The 21,198-nt window shown below is 32.9% G+C and overlaps 1 protein-coding gene across 4 annotated transcripts in view; it reads left to right on the top strand.

Moving 5' to 3' along the window:
* ADK (adenosine kinase) overlaps window positions 1-21,198 on the top strand; it is a 498,350-nt gene that overhangs the window by 145,236 nt on the left and 331,916 nt on the right. For all 4 annotated transcript variants that reach the window (XM_077778630.1, XM_077778632.1, XM_077778631.1 and 1 more), the window contains one exon: window positions 14,450-14,528. In XM_077778630.1, coding sequence (XP_077634756.1) covers window positions 14,450-14,528 — 79 coding nt within the window. The remainder of the gene's footprint in view (window positions 1-14,449; window positions 14,529-21,198) is intronic.

Here is a 21,198-nt window from a genome sequence, read left to right as displayed (position 1 = left end):
AGGTCCCTTAATTTCCAACGTCTATATTATTCCTGAAACTTTTTCTCTTGCTGTTTCTTTTTGATTTTAGTCACATTATTTTGCCTCTTTGCATAACTATTAGTTGTATGTAATACTAGTATTTATGTAAGAAATGTAGATTCTTTAGATTGTATCATTTACTGGAGTGTTTGCCCTTTCCTCTATAGGACTGATATGGAGTTGATGGGAGAGCTGATTGCCTTAATAAAATCAAGGATTAAGCTAGATCAAAGTTGATTTTCAGTTTTGATAGTTTTTTTTTTTTCCCCCTCTGTTTCTAGAGCTGGACCCTCTTGGACTTTTAATTGAGGCCATTGGGTCTTTGTCTCATCAGCTCTCAAACATACCACCAGAAGTGGTCTCAGAGATTTCCAGCTTTTTTATCCTTCAGCTTGATCCACTTCAGCGTTTGGCAAATATCTCAAGTGGGAAGCTGACCTTTTAGTTTAGGTCTTCAATTTCCAATTTTATCACTTTGGTACTAATAGTGTCTGAAATCCGTATCTTTTTTTACTCCCTTGCTCTCCCCCCCATCCCAGTGTTCTGTTAAGCCCACAGTCTGAATTTTCAGTTTTTAGATATAACCAGTATAGATGTCCTCTCCTAGTCCCCAGGGAAAAAGTGTCTGTGTTATCTTTAGATTTTATTCTCCATTCTTCCTAGGGATTTCATTTTTTGCCTGTTATGTTTTTAGTCCCTTTTCTGTTACTGTCTTTGTTTTTTAAGCCCTGCCAGACTGAGAGATCTTTCTGCTTTTCAAGTGATTTTGGTTAACCTTCTTAGCTTACCATTCAGTTTCAGAATTCAGCAAATGTGTTATGGGACAAACCAGCTGTGTGTTTGAGGTCCCTGAAATGTCAAATATTGTCTCTCTAACCCCATGCTACTGACTACAAATTCAGACAGGTCAGACAATCATCTGTCAGTTCTAGCCTACCCTGTGAACAGTCCTCACCTCCTTGGAAATTTATTCATTTCATCCTCTTCCTTCTACAGCTCTTTGGTACCTTTAATGATTTATAATTTATATGACTTTTCAGGTTGTTGTCAGTCTTAATGCTGGCTGTGACCTGCTATATGCTATTCAGAATCAGAAGTTCCATATGTTCTGTTGTTTTGGTGAGATTTAAGTGTTTGAGTATTTCTGATGAGTGATTTTTTTAAAAGTTTGGTAAAGAAAAATGATTATTACTTGAATACTTTCACTTTATATCTCTTACATATGTTTCTAGGATTTTTCTATGGTCAGAGAAACTAAGGCCCCCTTATAAACCGTGGATTCTGTGATAGAAATAACAGATGAAGCAAACTAGTGCAGGAGTGAAAAAGTATAATTTGTATTTTGGAACTGCCTTTGGGCATATGGATAGCACTATAGGTTTACCAGAAGGCTACATGTTTCATTTTGAGAACCACTGTCCCACACTATTTATTCTCATATGGCTTATTTTTGGTATGGTTTAAAACTAAATGTCAAACAGTTTTACTATTTAACGAAAATTGTAAATTGGTTTGGTGAAATTTTGTTGTTTTTATAATGGGTAGAAACCAAATACACGTATCATGCATCTGAATTTAGGGATAATTCATTTTATTGTAATTATCTATATTTATATACAAAGTGCTTTCAAAAGTGTAGTTGATTATCTTACATGCAAAGAAACTTTCAGAGTTATAAACAAAAAGAATTAAACCTTTAAACTTTTTAGAATTAAATAAAGGTTTATCTAGGCAACACATGCTTAAAAGTGTTTTCTTATCAAAGAAAATAAAATTAGAGGTTGGAGAAATACCTTTAAATTACAATTCATATGAACTAATAGCTTAACCTTAGTTTTGAATGACTGTTACTCTTCTATCTTTTAAAAAAATATGGTTAAATATAAACACATGTGAGAAACGTTCCTTTGGCTTTTATCAAACTGACATTTAAGCAAATTTTTTTCAACCTTACTAAACATTTGTGGTAAAAGATTTCAAAGCTTTGTATCTTACAATTTGCCTATGAATTTCCCTCCCTGGATTATTCTATTAACATTTGGTCTTAATAAGTATAATCTGTTTAGAATTACTGATTTTTTTTTTCCGTTTTTTTTGTTTAGATGAGAAGTTTAGGAAAGAACTTCATCAAAAATCCTAGTTGGCAGTTACGAATGCTTTCTTAAGGAAGTTAAACTTTTTGAGTTTTGCCGTGAAGATTTTACTTGTCTTATTGTACTTTCTCTATGAAATGTTCAAAACTATGATGTTTGTTTCTATGGTGTGGTGATACTAACACANATACAGTTACACTAAGTTAGAGTAAGAAGTTGTAAAGGGTGCTTTTGTGGCCATTTTTCTGTTCATAATTCTTACCATATCTTATTTATAAGGACAGTTTTTTTCTATATAAGAATGACTGGTGCAAGTTATAGAGTATAGTCATGAAATGTTTCTCATTTTGCCATAGTATTTGCTTCATATCAGATAGCTAGAAAACAATTGCACATTAAAGAGCTATTTCTATTTAATTTCTCCTCTCTCTTTTTCCTTTATCATCATTCTCATTTTCTTTCATTTTTCTGGCTTTATAGAATGCATCCTTTCGATATATCTTAAAAGTAATTAAGCCATGGGCACCTGTGTGTTGGTTAGGTGTCCAGCTCTAGAGTTTGGCAAAGGTCATGATCTCACTGTTAATTGAGTTCAAGGCCTGCCTTGGGCTCTGTGCTGACAGCTCAGATCCTCCTATGGATTCTTTCTCTCTCAAAATAAATAAATATTTTTTAGAAAAGGAAAAAAATAATTAAGCCACAGCCACCTTTAATTAAAAAGAAATTCATTCAGTTTTTGGCCATAAGGTGTTTTATTCTAAATATTCTTAGTTTTATTATATATTATTGTAATGTTTTCTTAATTATATTCGATGGGTCTCCCAGTCCTGAATGTGCCACTTAGCAGTTTTGAGAGATCCATCAAAAGTTTCTTAAACTGGGCTTGGAGGATAATGAATCTGAATTTCTTCATCCTTAAAACAAGGGATACAAGTGGAATCACACATAACCTGCACCTTCAGAAATGCTGAGAGATGGAATATACTAGAAATGAAATTTCTTATAAGTTGAGGAAGAAACCTCATATTCCAGTAGAACAGCTCCTGCTTCTATATGTATGTACCTTTGGAGGGCAGGGATTGGGGATGGGGTGCTTCAGAGACTGTAAAAAAGAAGAGAGAGATGTGGAGAATGTAGTTCAAAGACAGATACAGTCACTCCTGAAAAGAAAAAAACTCAGGCATAGGTTCCAGACCTACTGTTGCTTTGGACATAGAACAGCATCAAGCAGGCCCTCTTACCAGTGCACCATCCCCAATCCTTTCCAGTTAGATTCCTCTTTTTTTTTTTTTTGAATAGTTTATTGTGAAGTTATTTTCCATACAACACCCAGTGCTCATCCCTACAAGTGCCCTCCTCCATGCCCATCACCCCCTCCCACTCCCCCGACCCCATCTGCCCTCAGTTTGTTCTCAGAACTCAAGAGTCTCTCATGGTTTGCCTCCCTCTCTCTCCCCCACTATTTTTCCCCTTCTTCTCCCCCATGGTCCTTCGTTAGGTTCCTCCTAATCCTCCTATACGTGCAAACATATGGTATCTGTCCTTCTCTGCCTGACTTATTTCTCTCAGCATAACACCCTCAGGGTCCATCCATGTTGCTACACATGGCCAGATTTCATTCTTTTTCATTGCCATGTAGTATTCCATTGTATAGATAAACCACATCTTCTTGATCCGTTCATCAGCTGATGGACACTTAGGCTCTTTCCATGTTTTGGCTATTGTTGAGAGTGCTGCTATGAACATTGGGGTACATGTCCCTATGCATCAGCACTCCTCTTTTAAAAAAAATTTTTTAATGTTATTTTTGAGAGGGAGAAATATAGCATGTGAGTTGGGAAGGGGCAGAGAGAGAGGGAGACACAGAATCTGAAGCAGGCTCCAGGCTCTGAAATAGCACAGAGCCTGACACAGTGCTTGAACCCACAAACTGTGAGATCATGACCTGAGCTGAAGATGGATGGTGAACCAACTGAGCCACCCAGGTGCCCCTAGATTTCCCTTTTTGCCCTTTAAGGGGCTTTTCCAGTATAGGTACTGAATTCTATCCTGGATCTCAGAGCAAAGGATCTACCTGGAGAAGAAGAGAGATACATAACGGGGAAAAGATAGCAAAGAATGGGAGAAGACCATGTCTTCTAATTGAATTGGATTGGAATTGGAAATATCCATATGAACTCATAAAATCAAATAATTTCACAAATCTAAACTTTAACTTCTTGGGAAGTTTTCACTGAGATATAAATAATAAAAGTGCATTATATACAGTCTTCTCAAAGAATTCGTAAAAACTAAATATATATCTATAGAGAAAAAGAAAAATGTCAAAAATGTTAAAAATTGATGAATCTTGGTAAAAGGTGTACAGGTATTCTCTGTATTATTCTTTAGTATTTCCATAGTTTGAAATTGTTTCCAAATCTAAAGTTTAAGAAGCAAGTCACTAAAAGTCTAAATCTGATTCTTAGAAAATTGGGGACATTTGCATTAATTTTACTTGTCTCATAGGCTTGTTTTGAGTTTCAAATGTGTATGAGTGTCCATGTGTATGTCTTTCTGTGTAGGTAGGTATATAGATACATGCAGAAAGAGAAAGTCTTGGAATTTCCTTATTCTTTTTTTCTAGATAGTATATTCTAGTATACGTGCTGCCAAAGCAAGCATATCTAGATAGTATATTCTTATTTAAATTCCCTATAGATTTGCCATTTCCAGAATATCAAATAAATGGATTTATATTATATATATAGCCCTTTTATGTCTGGATTCTTTCACATAGCATAATACTTTTGAGATTCATCCATGTTCTTGAATGTATTATTAGTTTTTATTGCTTGATAAGCATGACTTGCATATACCACAATTTGTTTATCTATTCATTAGTTGGTGGGCATTTGGGTTGTTTTTAAAATGTTTGGTGATTATAAATAAGGCTCTTCTAAATAGTCATGTATTTGAGTTGTCTGGTAACTGTATGTTTAATTTCTTAAGAAATTTCCAAATCGTTTTCTAAAAAGAGTGTATCACTTTTTATTTCCATCAGCAATTTATGAAAGTTTCATTTGCTCCAAATCCTCATCAGCGCTTAGTATTTTGCCAGTTTTTTAAAGTCATTCTAATAAATGTATTTCCTTGTGGTTTAATTTGGATTTTCTTTAATGACTAATGATATCTATGCTTATTTGCCATGTGTATCTTTTCTTTGGAAATGTTTCTATTAACTTTTTGCCCAGTATTTTATTGGATTTTATTCTCATTAATAAGTTTTGAGAGTTTTAAAAATATATTTGTGATAGTATATCCTCCTGAAAGTTAATATTTATAATAAATATTGAAAAGTCTTCCATAACAAGTATATTTTTGAAATATTAGGTCAATCATATTTAAATAAGAAATTATGAATAATGCTTTGGTACCCTTACTTGCTAGACTCACTAATGACCTGTTCAGACTAAACCTAGGTTGTCAGCCTTGTCAGGAATTAATGTTATATAATATGAAGAATATCATAGCTTAGTAGTAAAATAAGTCATATATTTCAGGAATGCCAGAAAATAAAAAGTTTATATTTCAAAATTTTTCTATTGAGTTTCTCACATTTGTATAATTTTGCCATTTGTCTTGCCAATTTACAGTATTGTCTTATTTATTTATTCAGAACGTTAAAAACAAGTTATTTTTTAAAATTTATTAAAAAAATTTTTTTTATGGTTTCTTTTTGAGACAGAGAGACAGAGCATGAGTCGGGGAGACAAGCAAGAGAGGGAGACACAGAATCTGAAACAGGCTCCAGGCTCTGAGCTGTCAGCACAGAGCATGATGTGTGGCTCCAATCCACGAACCGTGAGATCTGACCTGAGCCGAAGTCAGACGCTTAACTGACTGAGCCACCCAGGCACCCCAAAAAGAAGTTATTTGAAAGAAGTTTCTTAACCTAAAAACTGAATGAAGATAGGAATTCAGAATACCCTAGATTTTGAAGCTTTCTTTGAATCTTTCAAATTGAACTGGAACACTTTGATCCTTAGATTACGGGAATAAGCCTTTTTCATTAGATTTTTTAAAATGTTTATTTGTGAGGGAGAGAGAGAGACAGAGCGCAAGTTGGGGAGCGGCAGAGAGAGAGGGAGACACAGAATCCCAAGCAGGCTCCAGGCTCTGAGCTGTCAGCACAGAGCCTGATGTGGGGCTTGAACTCGGGAATGGCGAAATCATGACCTTAGCTTAACCGCAGTCAGATGCTTAATCGACCTAGCCTCCCAAGTGCCCCTCATTAGATTTTAATGTATGGATCATAGTTAATGGTATTAAGAGTCCTGGGATTATTTTTCTAAGGTATAGTAAATATACATTGTTTTATTATCACCTTCTAACAAAGATTGTTCTCCTTACCTTTCACACCCCTGGTTTTCTTCACTCTTGTGTACTGGGTATTCTTTAGTCGTGAGTGCTAAATTCTCTAACCAGAACAAACTTATTGTGTTGTATATATTGCATGAGACTTTGAGTGTTTATGCTAATATTAATCTACCTTTTAAAATGCATTGAGACACCAATTACTGTTTGTTCCTCACTTTACAAAGTGGAAACTAGTTAGAAGTCTTAGGAAACAATCAGTACTCTTTAATAATAAGCAGCAAAATCTAGCTACTCTCTTTTCAGCTATAGCATCAATTAATTCTGTTCCATTACTTATCTGCTCACATTGTACTTAGTACAGCTACTCTTTCTGAAAAGGTGAATCTCTTTGTAATATACAATCCTACATTTCTTTCTATTAATAGTTGTACTTTGATATCAGTGCTAAAAGGGCTTTATTCTAATGAACAGATTATGTTACTTTGCTTATGTTTAAATTATTCATTTAGTCACTGCCCAGCTTTCTACATTTAAAAGCTGTTTTCTGCTGCTAGCAACACCCTTATGATCTTCAATATTATTTTTATTTTTACAGGAAGTCAGTGCTACCTTTTAGTAGACTTTAAATTTCCATAGATGATCATTTCTTTTAATTTTTTTCTTTTAGGGGGGGAGAGAGAGAGAGAGAGAGACTGAGAGAATCTTAAGCAGGCTCCACTCAGTGCAGAGCCAGAAGTGGGGCTCTATCCCATGACCTTGGGATCATGACCTGAGCCCAAATCAAGAGTTGGATGCTCAACCAACTCAGCCACCCAAGTTCCCCACCATATATGATTGTATCATTTGATATCTTCTCTTGTGTATAGTACCATGCTGAGGTGGTCCTGTATTGCAGAAAATATTAGACTCAGCATCAGAAGACTAGTGGTTAGTCACAGCTTAACCTACCAAACACTAGAGTTTGAAAGCTTCTCCACTTCCTCCTATGTTAATTTCTTCTCCAATAGCAAAACATATAGATAGCTATTATATTAATTGCCACGAATTATCAGTTGTTTATAAAGTAATAATATGTGATATGAGATGAAAAGCATTACTTAGAATTTAAATTCTATTCATTATCAGAACAAGTACAAAAACTTCTTTAGGAGTGTATGGCATATTGCTTTTTATTTTTCTCCATAAGGTTAGTCCACAAGAAATTCTGAATTACATTCCATTGACATTAATTTGTATTTGAAAGTTTTTGATAAAACCACTTTCATTATAAAATGAATATAAGCACATGAGTAAATGGTAGGAACTATAAGAAAGGAGAAAGCTTATATAAAAATATTTTTGGCAATCAATGTATTTTCTTCTAGTCATTTTTGTTAATAATTTCTTAAGAAAAATAATAAACATGTGAAGTGCATCTCTGATTGTTCTGAATATCCATTCTTTTGTTTTTTGTTAATTTGTCCATTTATCTGAGCCTTAACATTTTTATTTCTCTTCCCTATGTGAATATTAAAATAACATTTTAAAATTGAATTAATTTATTAAGGTAATACCAAAATATATAAAATAACACCAAAATATATAAAATATTTTTTGAAATTATATAAAGTAAATGTAGTAACCATTTTTCATATTGTAAAATTTCTTTATATTTGTTTTTTTATTTGTTTAATAATTTTGCTTTTATAGAGAAATATTTTTTATTATCAAATTTGTTTTTATTCCTTTTTTGCTTCTAGATGAGAAGTTCTCATCTAGAAGATTGATTAGCACTGAATCCAGTTTTTTTCTAGCATTTTATTTAAGTAACATTCCTTCTGGATGTTTTTAAACATTATGAAAGCTGTATATTTTATTAATTTGGGTTTCACAAATAGATTGCTAGTAGGAAAAAGATTGCTATTGTTCTTTCACTTCTGTCAGTCATTTGATTGAAGTGTTGGATATGCCCACTCCATTCAGACAAAAAAAACTTAACCAAAAGGCAAAAGTAAGAATGAATCTATCAAGTACTAAAATTGCCACAATTTACTCCCTGTAGAAAAAAATCACATGATAGAAATATGTTGAAGTTTCCCATAAAATGTAAAGCTCTTAAACAACTTCATCCCTAGACAGCTTAGGTAATACTTAATTTTTTCACACAATTGATTAGATTATTTTCCTCTCAAGTTATAACCATAGTTTGAAGTTCATTAATGTTTCAGCCTGAATTTATGGTTTTATTCATTAAAAATACATAGTCCTTCATCTTTTCCAGGCATTTTCCATTGGCAGCATTGATAGTTTTGACACAAAGTAGACCATTTACTGACAAACAAAATTTTGTATTAGCCAGAAAAGTATACCGAGAAAATCCGGTTATAACTTATGTGCCCAATTCCTGCAAGAGATAAAAAGAAACAAATCTTGCCTCCTTACAATCATTTCCTTAAAGAGAAATGTTTCTTGGTTTGTCACTATTCAGAAGTTCCCTTTGCTCCATATAATTTTTCTTCTCTCTTGTATTTCCCTTCCCAACATCATCCATTTGGTCATCCAAACTAGAAATCTCAGAATCGTCATCCCTCTACCACATCTTCTGCTTTCAACTATTTATCACATGTTATGTCTTCAAATTCAGAAATGCTTCCTCAGTTTAATAATTTCTCTGTAGTGCCTTAGCTCAACATCTGATCTTTGGTATGAATTATTTGAAAATCGGGAATCTGCCTGCCTTTGTTCTAAACTGTCCTCCAAACAGTGCTGACTTCATTTTAACACACACACACACACACACACACACACACACACACATATGCCTGCTTTTCACACCGTTAGCCAGCAGATTTTAGTAATTTCTACTTGCCTACTGAATAATGTCTAAATTTATTAGCCTGGCAGAGAGAGTTTATGTTTGTCAGCTTTTACTACTTTGATTTTGACCTATATTTTAGGCCTTTGTTTAAAATGTTTCTCTGAACATGTCATATTTTTGTTTTACCCTCAGTCCTATTTTTTCTTCCTTATCTGTCAAATTCAGTTCAAGTGTTAAATTTTTCCTGCCTCTTTCATTCAGAATTACTCACTTCTCTGCTCTGTGTTTTATTCTGCTTTGTTCTATATAAAGTTCTTTTTAGATACTTATATAGAAAATGATTATGTTCTTCCATTCTAAAATCAAGTAGATTAAAAAGTATATTCATTGCAAAGCAATTTATTATACTTATTACACAGACAAAATAAATGTATATGAGATCCATAATTCTTACTACTTTAGAGCTAACCACTGTTAACTCTTTAGTTGTAGTTTTCCAGATTCTACACACACACACACACACACACACACACACACACACACACACACACATTGGGTAATTTTGTTTGCAGTATAAACCTGTATATTTTAATTCTATTGGGTTGTATTATGAATTTGAAATATATGGAAAATATCAGTAGAGGTCTAACATGTTAAAGTATTTAACTCTTTAGTAGAAGCAGTGCATACAAACAGTAAAAATAAAGTTAAGGATTAAATACTTCCTTTAACGCTTCTAGCCATTCACCAGGATTCATTAGAATTTATTAGGTAAAAATTTGGAATAAACCCAAGTTTGCCCATTACTATCCACTATTATCTGTGCATGTTGTGCGGGAGGTCCTCCAGTCTTTGCACTAAGGCAAGAAAAAGAGAAAAAGTTGTCATTGTTCACAAAAATTATGTATGTACAGCACAAACAGGTAATTATTGGAATTAATTAAGATGTTAGCAACTTGGGTAGATGAAAATTGTTATATAAAGAATTATATTTATGAATACCATCAACAAATAAAAACTAGGTTTAAATAAATATTACTTATAAAATAGTATTCATATGGAAATATGAAATAATGACTCGAATAGAAGATGTGCAAGATTTCTGGCAAACATTATGCAACTGAGAAGTATTAAAACCTAAATAAATATATTGTGATGCACATTGTGATCAGGTATTAGACAGTTGAATATTGGAAATGTTATCACTTTCATATTTATTTTTTTAGTTGCTTCTTTTTCATATAATCAGGCAGGCAGGTTTTTCTGCATTTTTTCTGAGAAAAAATTAGGAAGGAGTGGAAAATAGTGCAGCAGTTCTTAAAAAGTTAAACAAAGTTAATAGTTAAAAGTTAAACTGACTCAGTAGTTCCATTTCCTAGGCATATGCCCAAGAGAAATGAAAATATTATGTCACACAAAACCTTGTATGTGAATGTTTATTATGATATTATTCATGATAACCAAAAGATGAAAGCAATCTAAGTGTCCAGAGGTGGATGAATGGATAAACAAAATGTGGTATATCCACATAACACAATGTTTTTCAGCTAAAAAGAGGAATAAAGTACTAATAGATATAGCAGCATGTATAAACACTGATAACATTATTCTAAGTGAAAGAATCTGGTCAATAAAAACATTCATACATTATATGATTCCATTTATATGAAATGTCTAGAATAGACAAATATGTAGAGATAGAAAGTAGAATAGTGGTTGCACAATTATGTATGTAGTTAAAATGGTTGGATTGTAAACTTTACAGGAGTGAATTGTATGGTATGTGAATTGTATCTCAATAAAGCTGCTACCAAAAAAAGCTTTTTAAAGAAAAAAATTGTCAGGTAGGCTAGGAAGCAACACAATTATCAGGATTTGGAAGACTTTCAGTAACAAATTGGAACACTTAAACAAATTTTACTCCTGTGGGTAAGGTGGGAAAAGTTGGACAGTGTTCCAAATAGAGTGTTTAAAGGAATTACTCTTTCATGTCTCTTATCACTGCTTTGTCAATTCTATTTTTTTTCTGTAAAGCTCGTATTTATTATTTCTTATATTTGTAGTCTGTGTTTGGCCTCTTTGCTTGCTTTGTGGTATTGTTATACAATTTTTCATATATATGTATATGTATAAATATATATAAAACATGTTTTTTTGACATCTGGTAAGACTTGGAAGAGGATGCAAACATATGCATCATCATCCATCATGAAATATGAGGTCCTATAATTTTTATACTTCTTGAACTGATTCCAGAAGTAACATTAATAAGCAAACTTTTGGTTTTTATAGAAAATTCTCTTCATTGACTAGAATGACAAAAAATATACACTGATTTGTGTGTGTTTGTAATTAATTAACAAGTAATTTTGATACTGCAGTTCTAATTTTGACTCACCAATGTGCCATGTGTGACCTCTGTTTGGCAATCTACTCAAACTTTATGTCTAACTTTTCCTGTTTTTGTTTGTTTGTTTTTGTTTTTATCTTTTGAGAGAGAGAGAGAGAGAGGAAGGAAGGGGCAGACAGAGAGGGAAAAAGAGGATTCCAAGCAAGTTCAATACTGTCAGTACAGAGCCAAATGTGGGACTTGAACTCATGAACTGCAAGATCATGACCTGAGACAAAATCGAGAGTCCAAGCCATCTGAGCCACTCATTTCCCATTTCTTCAATGAAGGTGTTCTTTTAGGTCCATTTCAGCTCTAGAACTTATCATGTTTACCCTGTTGTTTATTTTTGTTACTGAACTCTCCCAGCACCTCCAGTAGTACTTTTTTGTAATAAAGGGATATTCTTTATTTGTGTATGACTTTGATAGCCACTATCACATATGGCTGCTGAGACCTTGAAATATGGCTAATGTGACTGAAGAACTGAAATTTATTTATTTAGTTAGTTTTTTATTTTAAAAAGAGAGAGTGCAAGCAGGGCAGAAGGGGAGAGAGAATATCTTAAGCAGGTTCCACACTCAGTGCAGGCCTAATGCAGGGCTCCATCTCACCACCTTGGGATCATGACCTGAGCCAAAATCAAGAGTCAGATACTCAACCAACTGAGCCACCTAGGTGCCCCTGAATAACTGAGTTTTAAGTTTTATTTAACTTCATTATCTTAAATTTGGATGTCTATAGCCATATGAAGCTAGTTATTAGACCTTAGACCAATACGGTTCTTGACTAATCTAGTTGAAAAAAACATTAGTTTTGTTCGATGCTCTGGAGAAAAAGGATTACATGACTAAATAAGATTAGGAAGTGTGTGGACTATATCCATCTTGAATTTTCCCAGTGCATATCAGCATATTAAAGGCCTTGAGATATTCAGAAGCAGAGAAGCCTATTTAAGTATTGCTTAGTTTTTCTAAAACTTACAGGTACTCAGAACCCTCTGAGGTTTTAGGGTAGGTTCCATAGCTAACATTTACATAATATTTATTATATGCCTAAAGTTACTGTTTTAAACATTTTATTCAAGTCATAATCTTTGTAATGTTCACTACAAGTTTACTTTCCTCATTGAAAGGTGAAACACAAAAGGATGCATAGATGTGGCCAAGATCACACAGGAAGTGGTGCAACTAATATTCTGATCTGTAGTCAGATTGCTATTGAACAGTATGTTGTATGCCTTCCAAAACAGGCATTTCATTTTACATTTTTCATTATACTTTCCCAAGTTTTTAGAAATGCATTATAGTTGGTTTATTGTGGTTTTAGTATCTATAACAAGTTTAGGCCCATCTAGTTCTCCCCCAGATATTATAGCTATTTCATTATTAGTCATTTGAAGGGAGAAATTGATGATGAATTAGAGAAGTCTATAACTTAAGGAAAGAGATTCTTGAGAATCTTCAGATTCTGTGTCTCCCTTTCTCTCTTGTCCTCTGCTTGTGCTCTCTTCTCTCAAAAATAAATAAACATTTTAAAAAAGTAAGTAGAAGAGAATTTCTCTTGAACTACTGCAGTTACCCACCTTTGCATCTGTGTCTATATATTTTGCCTTCTCTACTGTTATTATTACATTGGTATTATTAGTGGCATCCAAATTCTGCTGTTAAAGTTCTGGGTAGGTTTGCTAATTGTGTTTATAGTCATCTCAGGATTTTACAGATGGAATCTCAAGGCAGATGTAAGGGAATGGATATAACTCCATTTTTCCTATTCCTAATATAACCATCACTATATTCGTCTTTTTTGTATTTTGAGGTTCTGTGAAATGTTTCATTTTAGTGAAAAGACCTACTTCTGTACTTAAAGTTTTGAAAATATTTGTCAATACTGAAATCTTCCTTGAATATTCTATTCATGTCCCAAGCTCCCTTTTTTGACCAACCTCCTAAAGCACCTGCTGTCTACATTGCATATATTTGGTTTTTCAATAATTTGATGTTTTCTGATTTTCCCTATTTTCTCATGTGTATTCATCCTTGTCTCCTACCAAAGCTTCTTAGTCCTTCAAAATTACAAAACATACTGATGTCCTTTGGATATCACTAACATGCTAGAGACATGTAGTAAGGAATATTGATTTGAGATCCAGATTAACAAATGCCATCTAATTTGAGATTTATTCATTTTGGTGTCCATAATCCTTTGCCTGGGTATATGAAAGCTCCATGTGTAGTGGATGTATGTATTTTCCTGGAGAGAAGTTCTGTAGCTTTTATCAGCTGCCAAAATAATGATCACTTCTCTCTGTGCCTTTATTTGGCAGATACAGAAATTATGTCACCAAGCAGCTTGCATAGAATCATACCCCAAAGTGTAGTTACCCAGTTCTTTAAAATTTAAACTAATTGTCTTTATGATATCTAAAACTTTAAACCTACTAGAATTTACATTTGTAAGGATTCTAGAGATCAACATTTAATATAGGAAAGTATGCATTGCTTATAAGTAGTAATTTATGAATTTGTTTACCTTTTTTAGTGTAATGGTTAATTATGGGCAGTTTATATATTTTAAATTCTTATAATTATACATTTGTGGAAAAAATTTCATAAGTACAGAAATTCAGCAAACTTGTTTTTGATATATGTTTTAATTCATTTATTCAACATAATTACATAATTGAAAATGGTTTACTAATTGTGATTTAATGTACTTCTAATCATAAAAATTTTCCTTGTGACAACTGACAGATGCTAACTTACTTTTTCTACTGTGATTATTTTGTAGGTTTGATGAACTTGTAAAAAAATTCAAAGTTGAATATCATGCTGGTGGCTCTACCCAGAATTCTATTAAAGTGGCACAGGTTGGTTAATTATCTTAAAAGTTATAAAGAAATAGATTCAAAATGATTCTGGACTTGTAGTCATTGTACATAATTGTTCCAATCTATATTTTATTGCGACAGAATAGTTTTGTTGATTTTGAATTGGGATTTTAGCAATCATTGTCCATCTAATCAACAAAAATTATCTTATTTTAATTGGTATTCTTTTGATTTTTGGTAAGCTTGAACATGCTTTAATATGTTTATTATTCATTTATATTTCTTCTTAATTGTTGAATTTATTCACTGTTTATTTTATAATTTTTCATGTGTTAATGATTTATAGAAATACTTCATATTTTATTGAAGTTATTTATTTGTTGAAAGTATTTATTTGTTATTCATACTTACATTCTGCCTATGGTATATTTTACTGTGCCAGATTTCTTAGTTTTTTTATATGTAATTAAACTTTATGGCTTTTTTCTGAATTTTCTTTATCTTAACAAAACTTAAATTTACCCATTTATGGACAGGACAACTAGAATTGTGGCTCTCATCCACTTAAAAATACTAATTTCAATCTAGCCCTCAATTGAAGATTTTGTTTCCTTTTCAGTTCCCCTAATGTTTGAGAGTACTTTTCCTTTCCATTTGATAATCCAAATACATAATTGCCAAATTATAATTTATATCTAGGATAATCACACGGTTTTCAAAAACAGTTCTTTAGAAGTATTTGCCTTTAGAAGGACAATGTCTCAGATTTTCCTTGAAAGTCAGCAATAGGAGGAACTGATTCATTTGTGCATAAAGCGTATATTTATTGAGCTTCTACTATGTGCTAGTCATTGTACTAGGTAACTTAAGCTCTCTTGTCTAAATTTTAAGAAAAATATGACAATATAGTTAGAGCCTTAGAGTGACCAATCCTGATATGGTTTAGTTGTATCTAATTCTGATATACTCTTGTTGAATGAGGACATTGAGGCTGCGTTTAGAGTGGTCTAAAAAGTATAGGCAAATATACTAGAAAGGACTTGACAGGTACAGCCCACCAGGGAGAGCCCACATTGTTTTGTGTTAATGTGTTTGATTGGTTGGTTTGGGGTTTTTCTTTCCCTTTGGGTTTTCCTTCACCCACAAAACAACTAGATTATAGATTTCCACTTTTCTATCACTCTACATTATTAAAGAAGCAAGTATTGGGCAGCAACTCTAAGCCCGGTAGACCTATGTTAACTATGTCTTCCAAATTCTGTGAACTGTAGATCTAAAATAGGATAAAATATATAAGAATTCAGTGATCATCTAAGTATTCATAGACCACTTAATTCTACATATATTTTGATGGTATGTACCATGTGAAATACATATTTTCTGTATCTGTGTTTTATATAATATATATTTTGAAAATATTCAGTTCTTACATTGAAATAAGAAAAACAGGGTGGATGGAATTAATAGATAATAAACTGGTAGCTTATAAGATTGAGACAAAAGTCATGGGATTTTTTTAAGTATAGATAGTAAATAATGAAGTAGTTTGGGAAATAGGCAAGTCTGATGTGTTTTACATACACACACACACACACACATATATATATATGATGTGTTTTATATTTATTTGATATATATGTGATTTGCTTACTTGTGATATTGATGCTCTCATAATGAACATTTTAGGGTATTTTTCAATGTTCTCAATATGTACAGGTGCACTTAATGTGATTTTAGACTTTAAAGAAATAGAAGAAGATAGGCTCCTTGGACATGTGCCTAAAGAATGGCTATAATTGTTGTTGGACTTAGAAAAGATATCCTGCAGTAAAATATTTTTAAAGTGCGAGACAGGAAGAATGTCCTTGTCTAATTTGGCAATACATTGAGGATGAGAACAGAGAAAAAGATTATACTAAAACAAATTTTTATGCCATTTCTCCAAAAATGTTTGATGATATTTGAAGAACCCATAAGGAGACTGGAAAAAACTTATACAACAAACAAATGTCTCATTTTTGTGTAATATGACTGCTTCCTAACTCAAGGTGGGGAAAAAAAGTCACCACTAAAGGACAACCAAGTTAAATAAGACCTTCTCAATTTCTTTACTAAAACTGTAACTCATTTGGAATACAACTTTGACAGCATAAATTGAAATTACCAGTGTGCTTCTGAAGTGATGTTTATTTTACACATGGAAAGCATATATAATTAATCTATCAGTGTAAAAGGCATGATTGGGGGCGCCTGGGTGGCTTAGTCGATTAAGTGTCCTACTTTCGCTTAGGTCATGGTCTCGCGGTTCGTGGGTTCGAGCCCTGCATCGGGCTCTGTGCTGGCTGCCGGCTCAGAGCCTGGAGCCTATTTCAGTCTGTGACTCCCTCTCTCTCTGACCCTCCCCTGCTCACGCTGTCTCTCTCTCTCTCTCCTAGAAATAAATAAAACATTAAAAAAAATTTAAAAAAAAAGGCATGATTGACTAACAGTTGGAATACCAAAACAAGCATTTAGATTCAAAATAAATGGATATTTTGTGGAGTTTGAAACAATTTCTTACTAATCTAAATACCTGCCATTACTAATAATTTCAATCCTAAGTATTGCATGCTTATTGAGAGGGTATTTAGCTTGATATCATCACAGGACTGACACCAAGAACATTCACTAGATACAAGCAGACTGGTCAAAATGAAATACACATTCAATGATACTCAGTTTTACCACACTAAAAAGAAGACTCTCCTAATGGTTCTACTCAGTTCAGAGAAGTGTTATTGGAAAGGAGACACATAGCGTAAAACTGTTCTATTCCTTGGACAAAAAAACACATCATTGTCATTTTTTTCTAAATACTGGTAATATTTGTTTAATCCCACTTTTTTAACTCTTCTCTTAAAAACATCTTACATTTATATATAAAGAATATAAAAAATGGCCTATAAAATTTAAATTCCAATAAAGAATCAGCAGCTTTAATTTCTTCCGAGTCCTCTCTCCTGTTGCTACCTCTTCACATAATTGCCATTCTGTGGGTACTCCTGGTGTCTATTTGTTTGTATCAGTTTTATAAGAACAATGGTCAAATTGGATTAGGATCCACCATAAGGGCTGCATGTTAACTTTATTACCACTTGAAAGACCTTTTCTCTAAATACAGTTGCATTCTTAGATTCTGGGGCTTAGGGCTTCAACATGAATTTGGGAGGATGCAATTCAGTCCATGTCAAGTACTCATTTGTATGTTTTTTTATTTTTGGTAGCGCACCATTTTGATTTTCTTATTTCCTTTTGTGTATGTATTTTAGTTATTTTCTCAGTGGTTACTTTGGGGATTACAATTAACATACTAAACTTATAATGACCTAATTTAATTAGTACCAACTTAGTTTCAATGGCATGCAAACAGTCCTTTCCTTTGCCTTTCGATCCTCCCCCTTTAAATTGTTACTGCCAGTAATTACATCTTTGTACATTGCCCATTAATATAGATTTATAATTATCATTTTATTCATTTGCCTTTTAATTCCTGCAGGAATAAAAGAGGAGTTGCAAACCACGTAATACTGGCTTTTGTATTTACCTGTATAGTTGCCTTTACCAGTGTTCTTTATCTTTTGTTATGTCTTTAAGTTACTAACTAGTGTCCTTTCATTTCAGTCTCAAGGACTCCTTTTAGCATTTTTTGCAGGACAAGTCTATTAACAAACTCGTTTAGCTTTGTTTATCTGGGAATATCTCAATTTCTCCTTTTTTCTTAAAGGATAGTTTTGTTGGATATAGAATTGTTGGTAGACATTTCTTTTAGCATTTTAAATGTCATCTCAATGCTTTCTGGTCTCTATGTTTACTGATGAAGTCAGTTTTTAATCTTATTTACTTCTCATTCTGTTTTTAAGATTCTTTCTTTGTCTTTGATAATTTGGTTAAGTCTTAGTATGGATCTGTTTGAATTTATATTCCTTGGAGTTCATTGGGCTTCTGGATGTGTAAATTCATGTATATCATCAAAATTGGGAAGTTTTAGGCCATCCTGTTTTCAAATATTTTTTTCTATGCCTCTCTCTTTCTCCTCGGATTTCCATAATACATATGCTGGTCTGCTTAATGGTTGTTGCTATTCTTTGTTCTTTTGATGTTTCTGTAGAACGAGTTTTGAGCTACCAGTTTGTTCCACAGTTATTTATTATATTAAAAAAATTTTTTTTGTCTGGTATGTTCATTCTTGGATTAGCATTCTAAAAACTTGGTTACTCTACCTTAAGACCAGTGGCCTATTGTTTTCTGTTCCCACACTGGGGCTATTGGTTTTCTTAAACCTGGCATAGTTAACTTACTTACATTACCTCTTTTCAATCCTTATTTTATGCTACTGTGTACTGTCTCAAAACTTAGATCCTTACGACAGCTTAGGAGATAGACAAGATGATGTGGTCTTCATTTTAGTGATAAGGAAGGATTCTGATTAAATAAGATAGACAAAAATGCCATAATAAGCAACTAGGTAAAGCAGAATTAGAACCCAGGTGTTTTAACTGGAACATCTGATTTCTCTCCTTACTGGAGATTTTTCCCTCTTCCTTAGAAGACTTCAGTTTTGACTCATCTATATGTGTGAGGTCTTGAGTATTTTCACATATCCTCTCCACTTCTTACAGTTAGCTTCAGTTTTTAAAGAATTGGAGGTTGTCAGGGAAAATCAAGTATCCATCATTTTAAATATAGTTCTGAGTAAACTAACTCATTCCTTCATGCTTCTTAGAAACAGCAGTTTTCTGATGTTTAGATACCTTTTTTATCCTTGGACATTTATGCCTTTTTTGTGAATTACTAAATTTTTCAGAAGCATGATGATCAGGTATATGAGGTATTCTGAGGTATTTCTATGTTGTTTTAAGTTATAAAAGTTCACTTGTTTTTATGTTCCTTGCAAATTATTTTAGTGACTTTTCTAATGTTCTATAGTTGTTAAAAGTTTGTCATAATTCTGGGCATCTAACAACTATTTTAAGTGTCTTCTTATCTTTTGTTAACTGAACGATATGTAGATCAGTAGAATTATTGAAAAACAAAACTCAGTCAAGAAAATTTGAATCTCTAATTGGCTTTTTAAAATGATTTATGAATCAGGCAGCATCCCATCTCATAAGTAGAAGGGAAATACTTTATTTTTAAAAATTTTTAACATTTAATTTTGAAAACAGTACATGAGTGAGGGAGGGGCGGGGGTGGGGGGAACAGAAGATCTGAAGCAGGCTCTGTGCTGACAGCAGAGAGCCAGAAGCAAGGCTTGAACTCCCAAACTGTGAGATCATGACCTGAGCTGAAGTCAGAGGCTTAACCAACTGAGCCACCCAGGTGCCCCAGGATCAGTTTTTAAAGGCAGAAAATGAATGAAAAAAGGAAACTATTAGGATAGAATGTTGCCCTCCTAAGGGGAAGAAAAGGGTCCCTTGGTACATTTCCTAGTGCTGACCGGGAAGTTTCTTATTGACTGGTTAAAGGTTACGTTATTGGGGGTAGTAAAACTGCAGGTAGGTTAGGTATTAGGTCTTGATTTGCTCATGTGGGACTCTTAACATAAGTGACTTCATTTTGGGCTTGTGATTTTTTTTTTAACATAGTAAATTATTACTTCTCTTCTGTTTTCCCCCAAAATGTTGAGGTTATATGAATTTTTATGACTCTATTCGATAATAAAGAGTAACCATTATCTATTACTTTAGTGCCTGCCATCTTTGTACATAAAGCATATTTTTCATTTAAAGCAAAGATCTTTGGGATGAGATAATACTTCTTTCTTTGCTGTACTTTAAATCATTTCATGGAAACTACTAAATTTGTATATGTCCCTCACCCCTCTCTCCATTTGTCTTTAGGTAGTAGAGACGACAACTTTAATTACAGATGTTGTTCCTTGATTATATATATAAGACCATCCGTAATAGATCTGAATTTTTTCTTCACATAAGTATTAGACATTTAACTTGGTCTCTTCTTGAATTCTTAGATCCGTACTTCTGTCTTTTAAGTCCTAAACTGGTTCTCTGATCAAGTTTTTGGTTTCCAATTTGTCCTCTCTTTCCCAGTAAGATAAGCCTCCATATTTTTATTTAGCTACTAATGAAATTTTAACCAAGTGTTTGTTTTGTTTTTAATTAAAGTTTGAGAGAACTAAGTACTAGGATGTTTATATTTTTATACAGGATTTTACCTGAAGGAGAGAGGAGGAGTGCTTTTACTGTTTTTTTTTTTCCTTTGATGGAAATGTCATGTAAGGAACCAGTTTTCAGAATTACGTTTCAAAGCCCAAACTGTGTACATTGAGTTCCTAAAAACATATTTTAAGTTTCAAGAATTATATTTGAATGAACAGAAACATGTTGAACCAAAAATTGTAAAGCTGGTATTTCAGGAACCATGTAACATTTGCAACTGAGTCCCATAGTATTTAGAAATTAAAAGTGATGAAAATCAAGAGCTTCATATTTCTTTTCTTTTTTTTTTAAAAAAGCAGTTAATCTGTGTATTAATATGTATTTCTGATTATCTATTTTTTTGTGACCTATTTCAACTGAAAAAAACCAGTTAGAGACTAAAAAGATTTTCACTAGACATACCTCTGGGAATCTGAGAACAGTCCAGACTGCTTGCATTTAAAAAGGAGAAATGACATTGGAATGATCAAAGAGAATTCTCTAATCTAATG

Source organism: Crocuta crocuta, unplaced genomic scaffold (genome assembly GCF_008692635.1).
Source record: "Crocuta crocuta isolate KB4526 unplaced genomic scaffold, BGI_CrCroc_1.0 scaffold167, whole genome shotgun sequence".
NCBI lineage: Eukaryota > Metazoa > Chordata > Mammalia > Carnivora > Hyaenidae > Crocuta > Crocuta crocuta.
The sequence above is the reverse complement of the archived record's forward strand: the minus strand, read 5'-3'. Positions and strand labels throughout refer to the sequence as shown.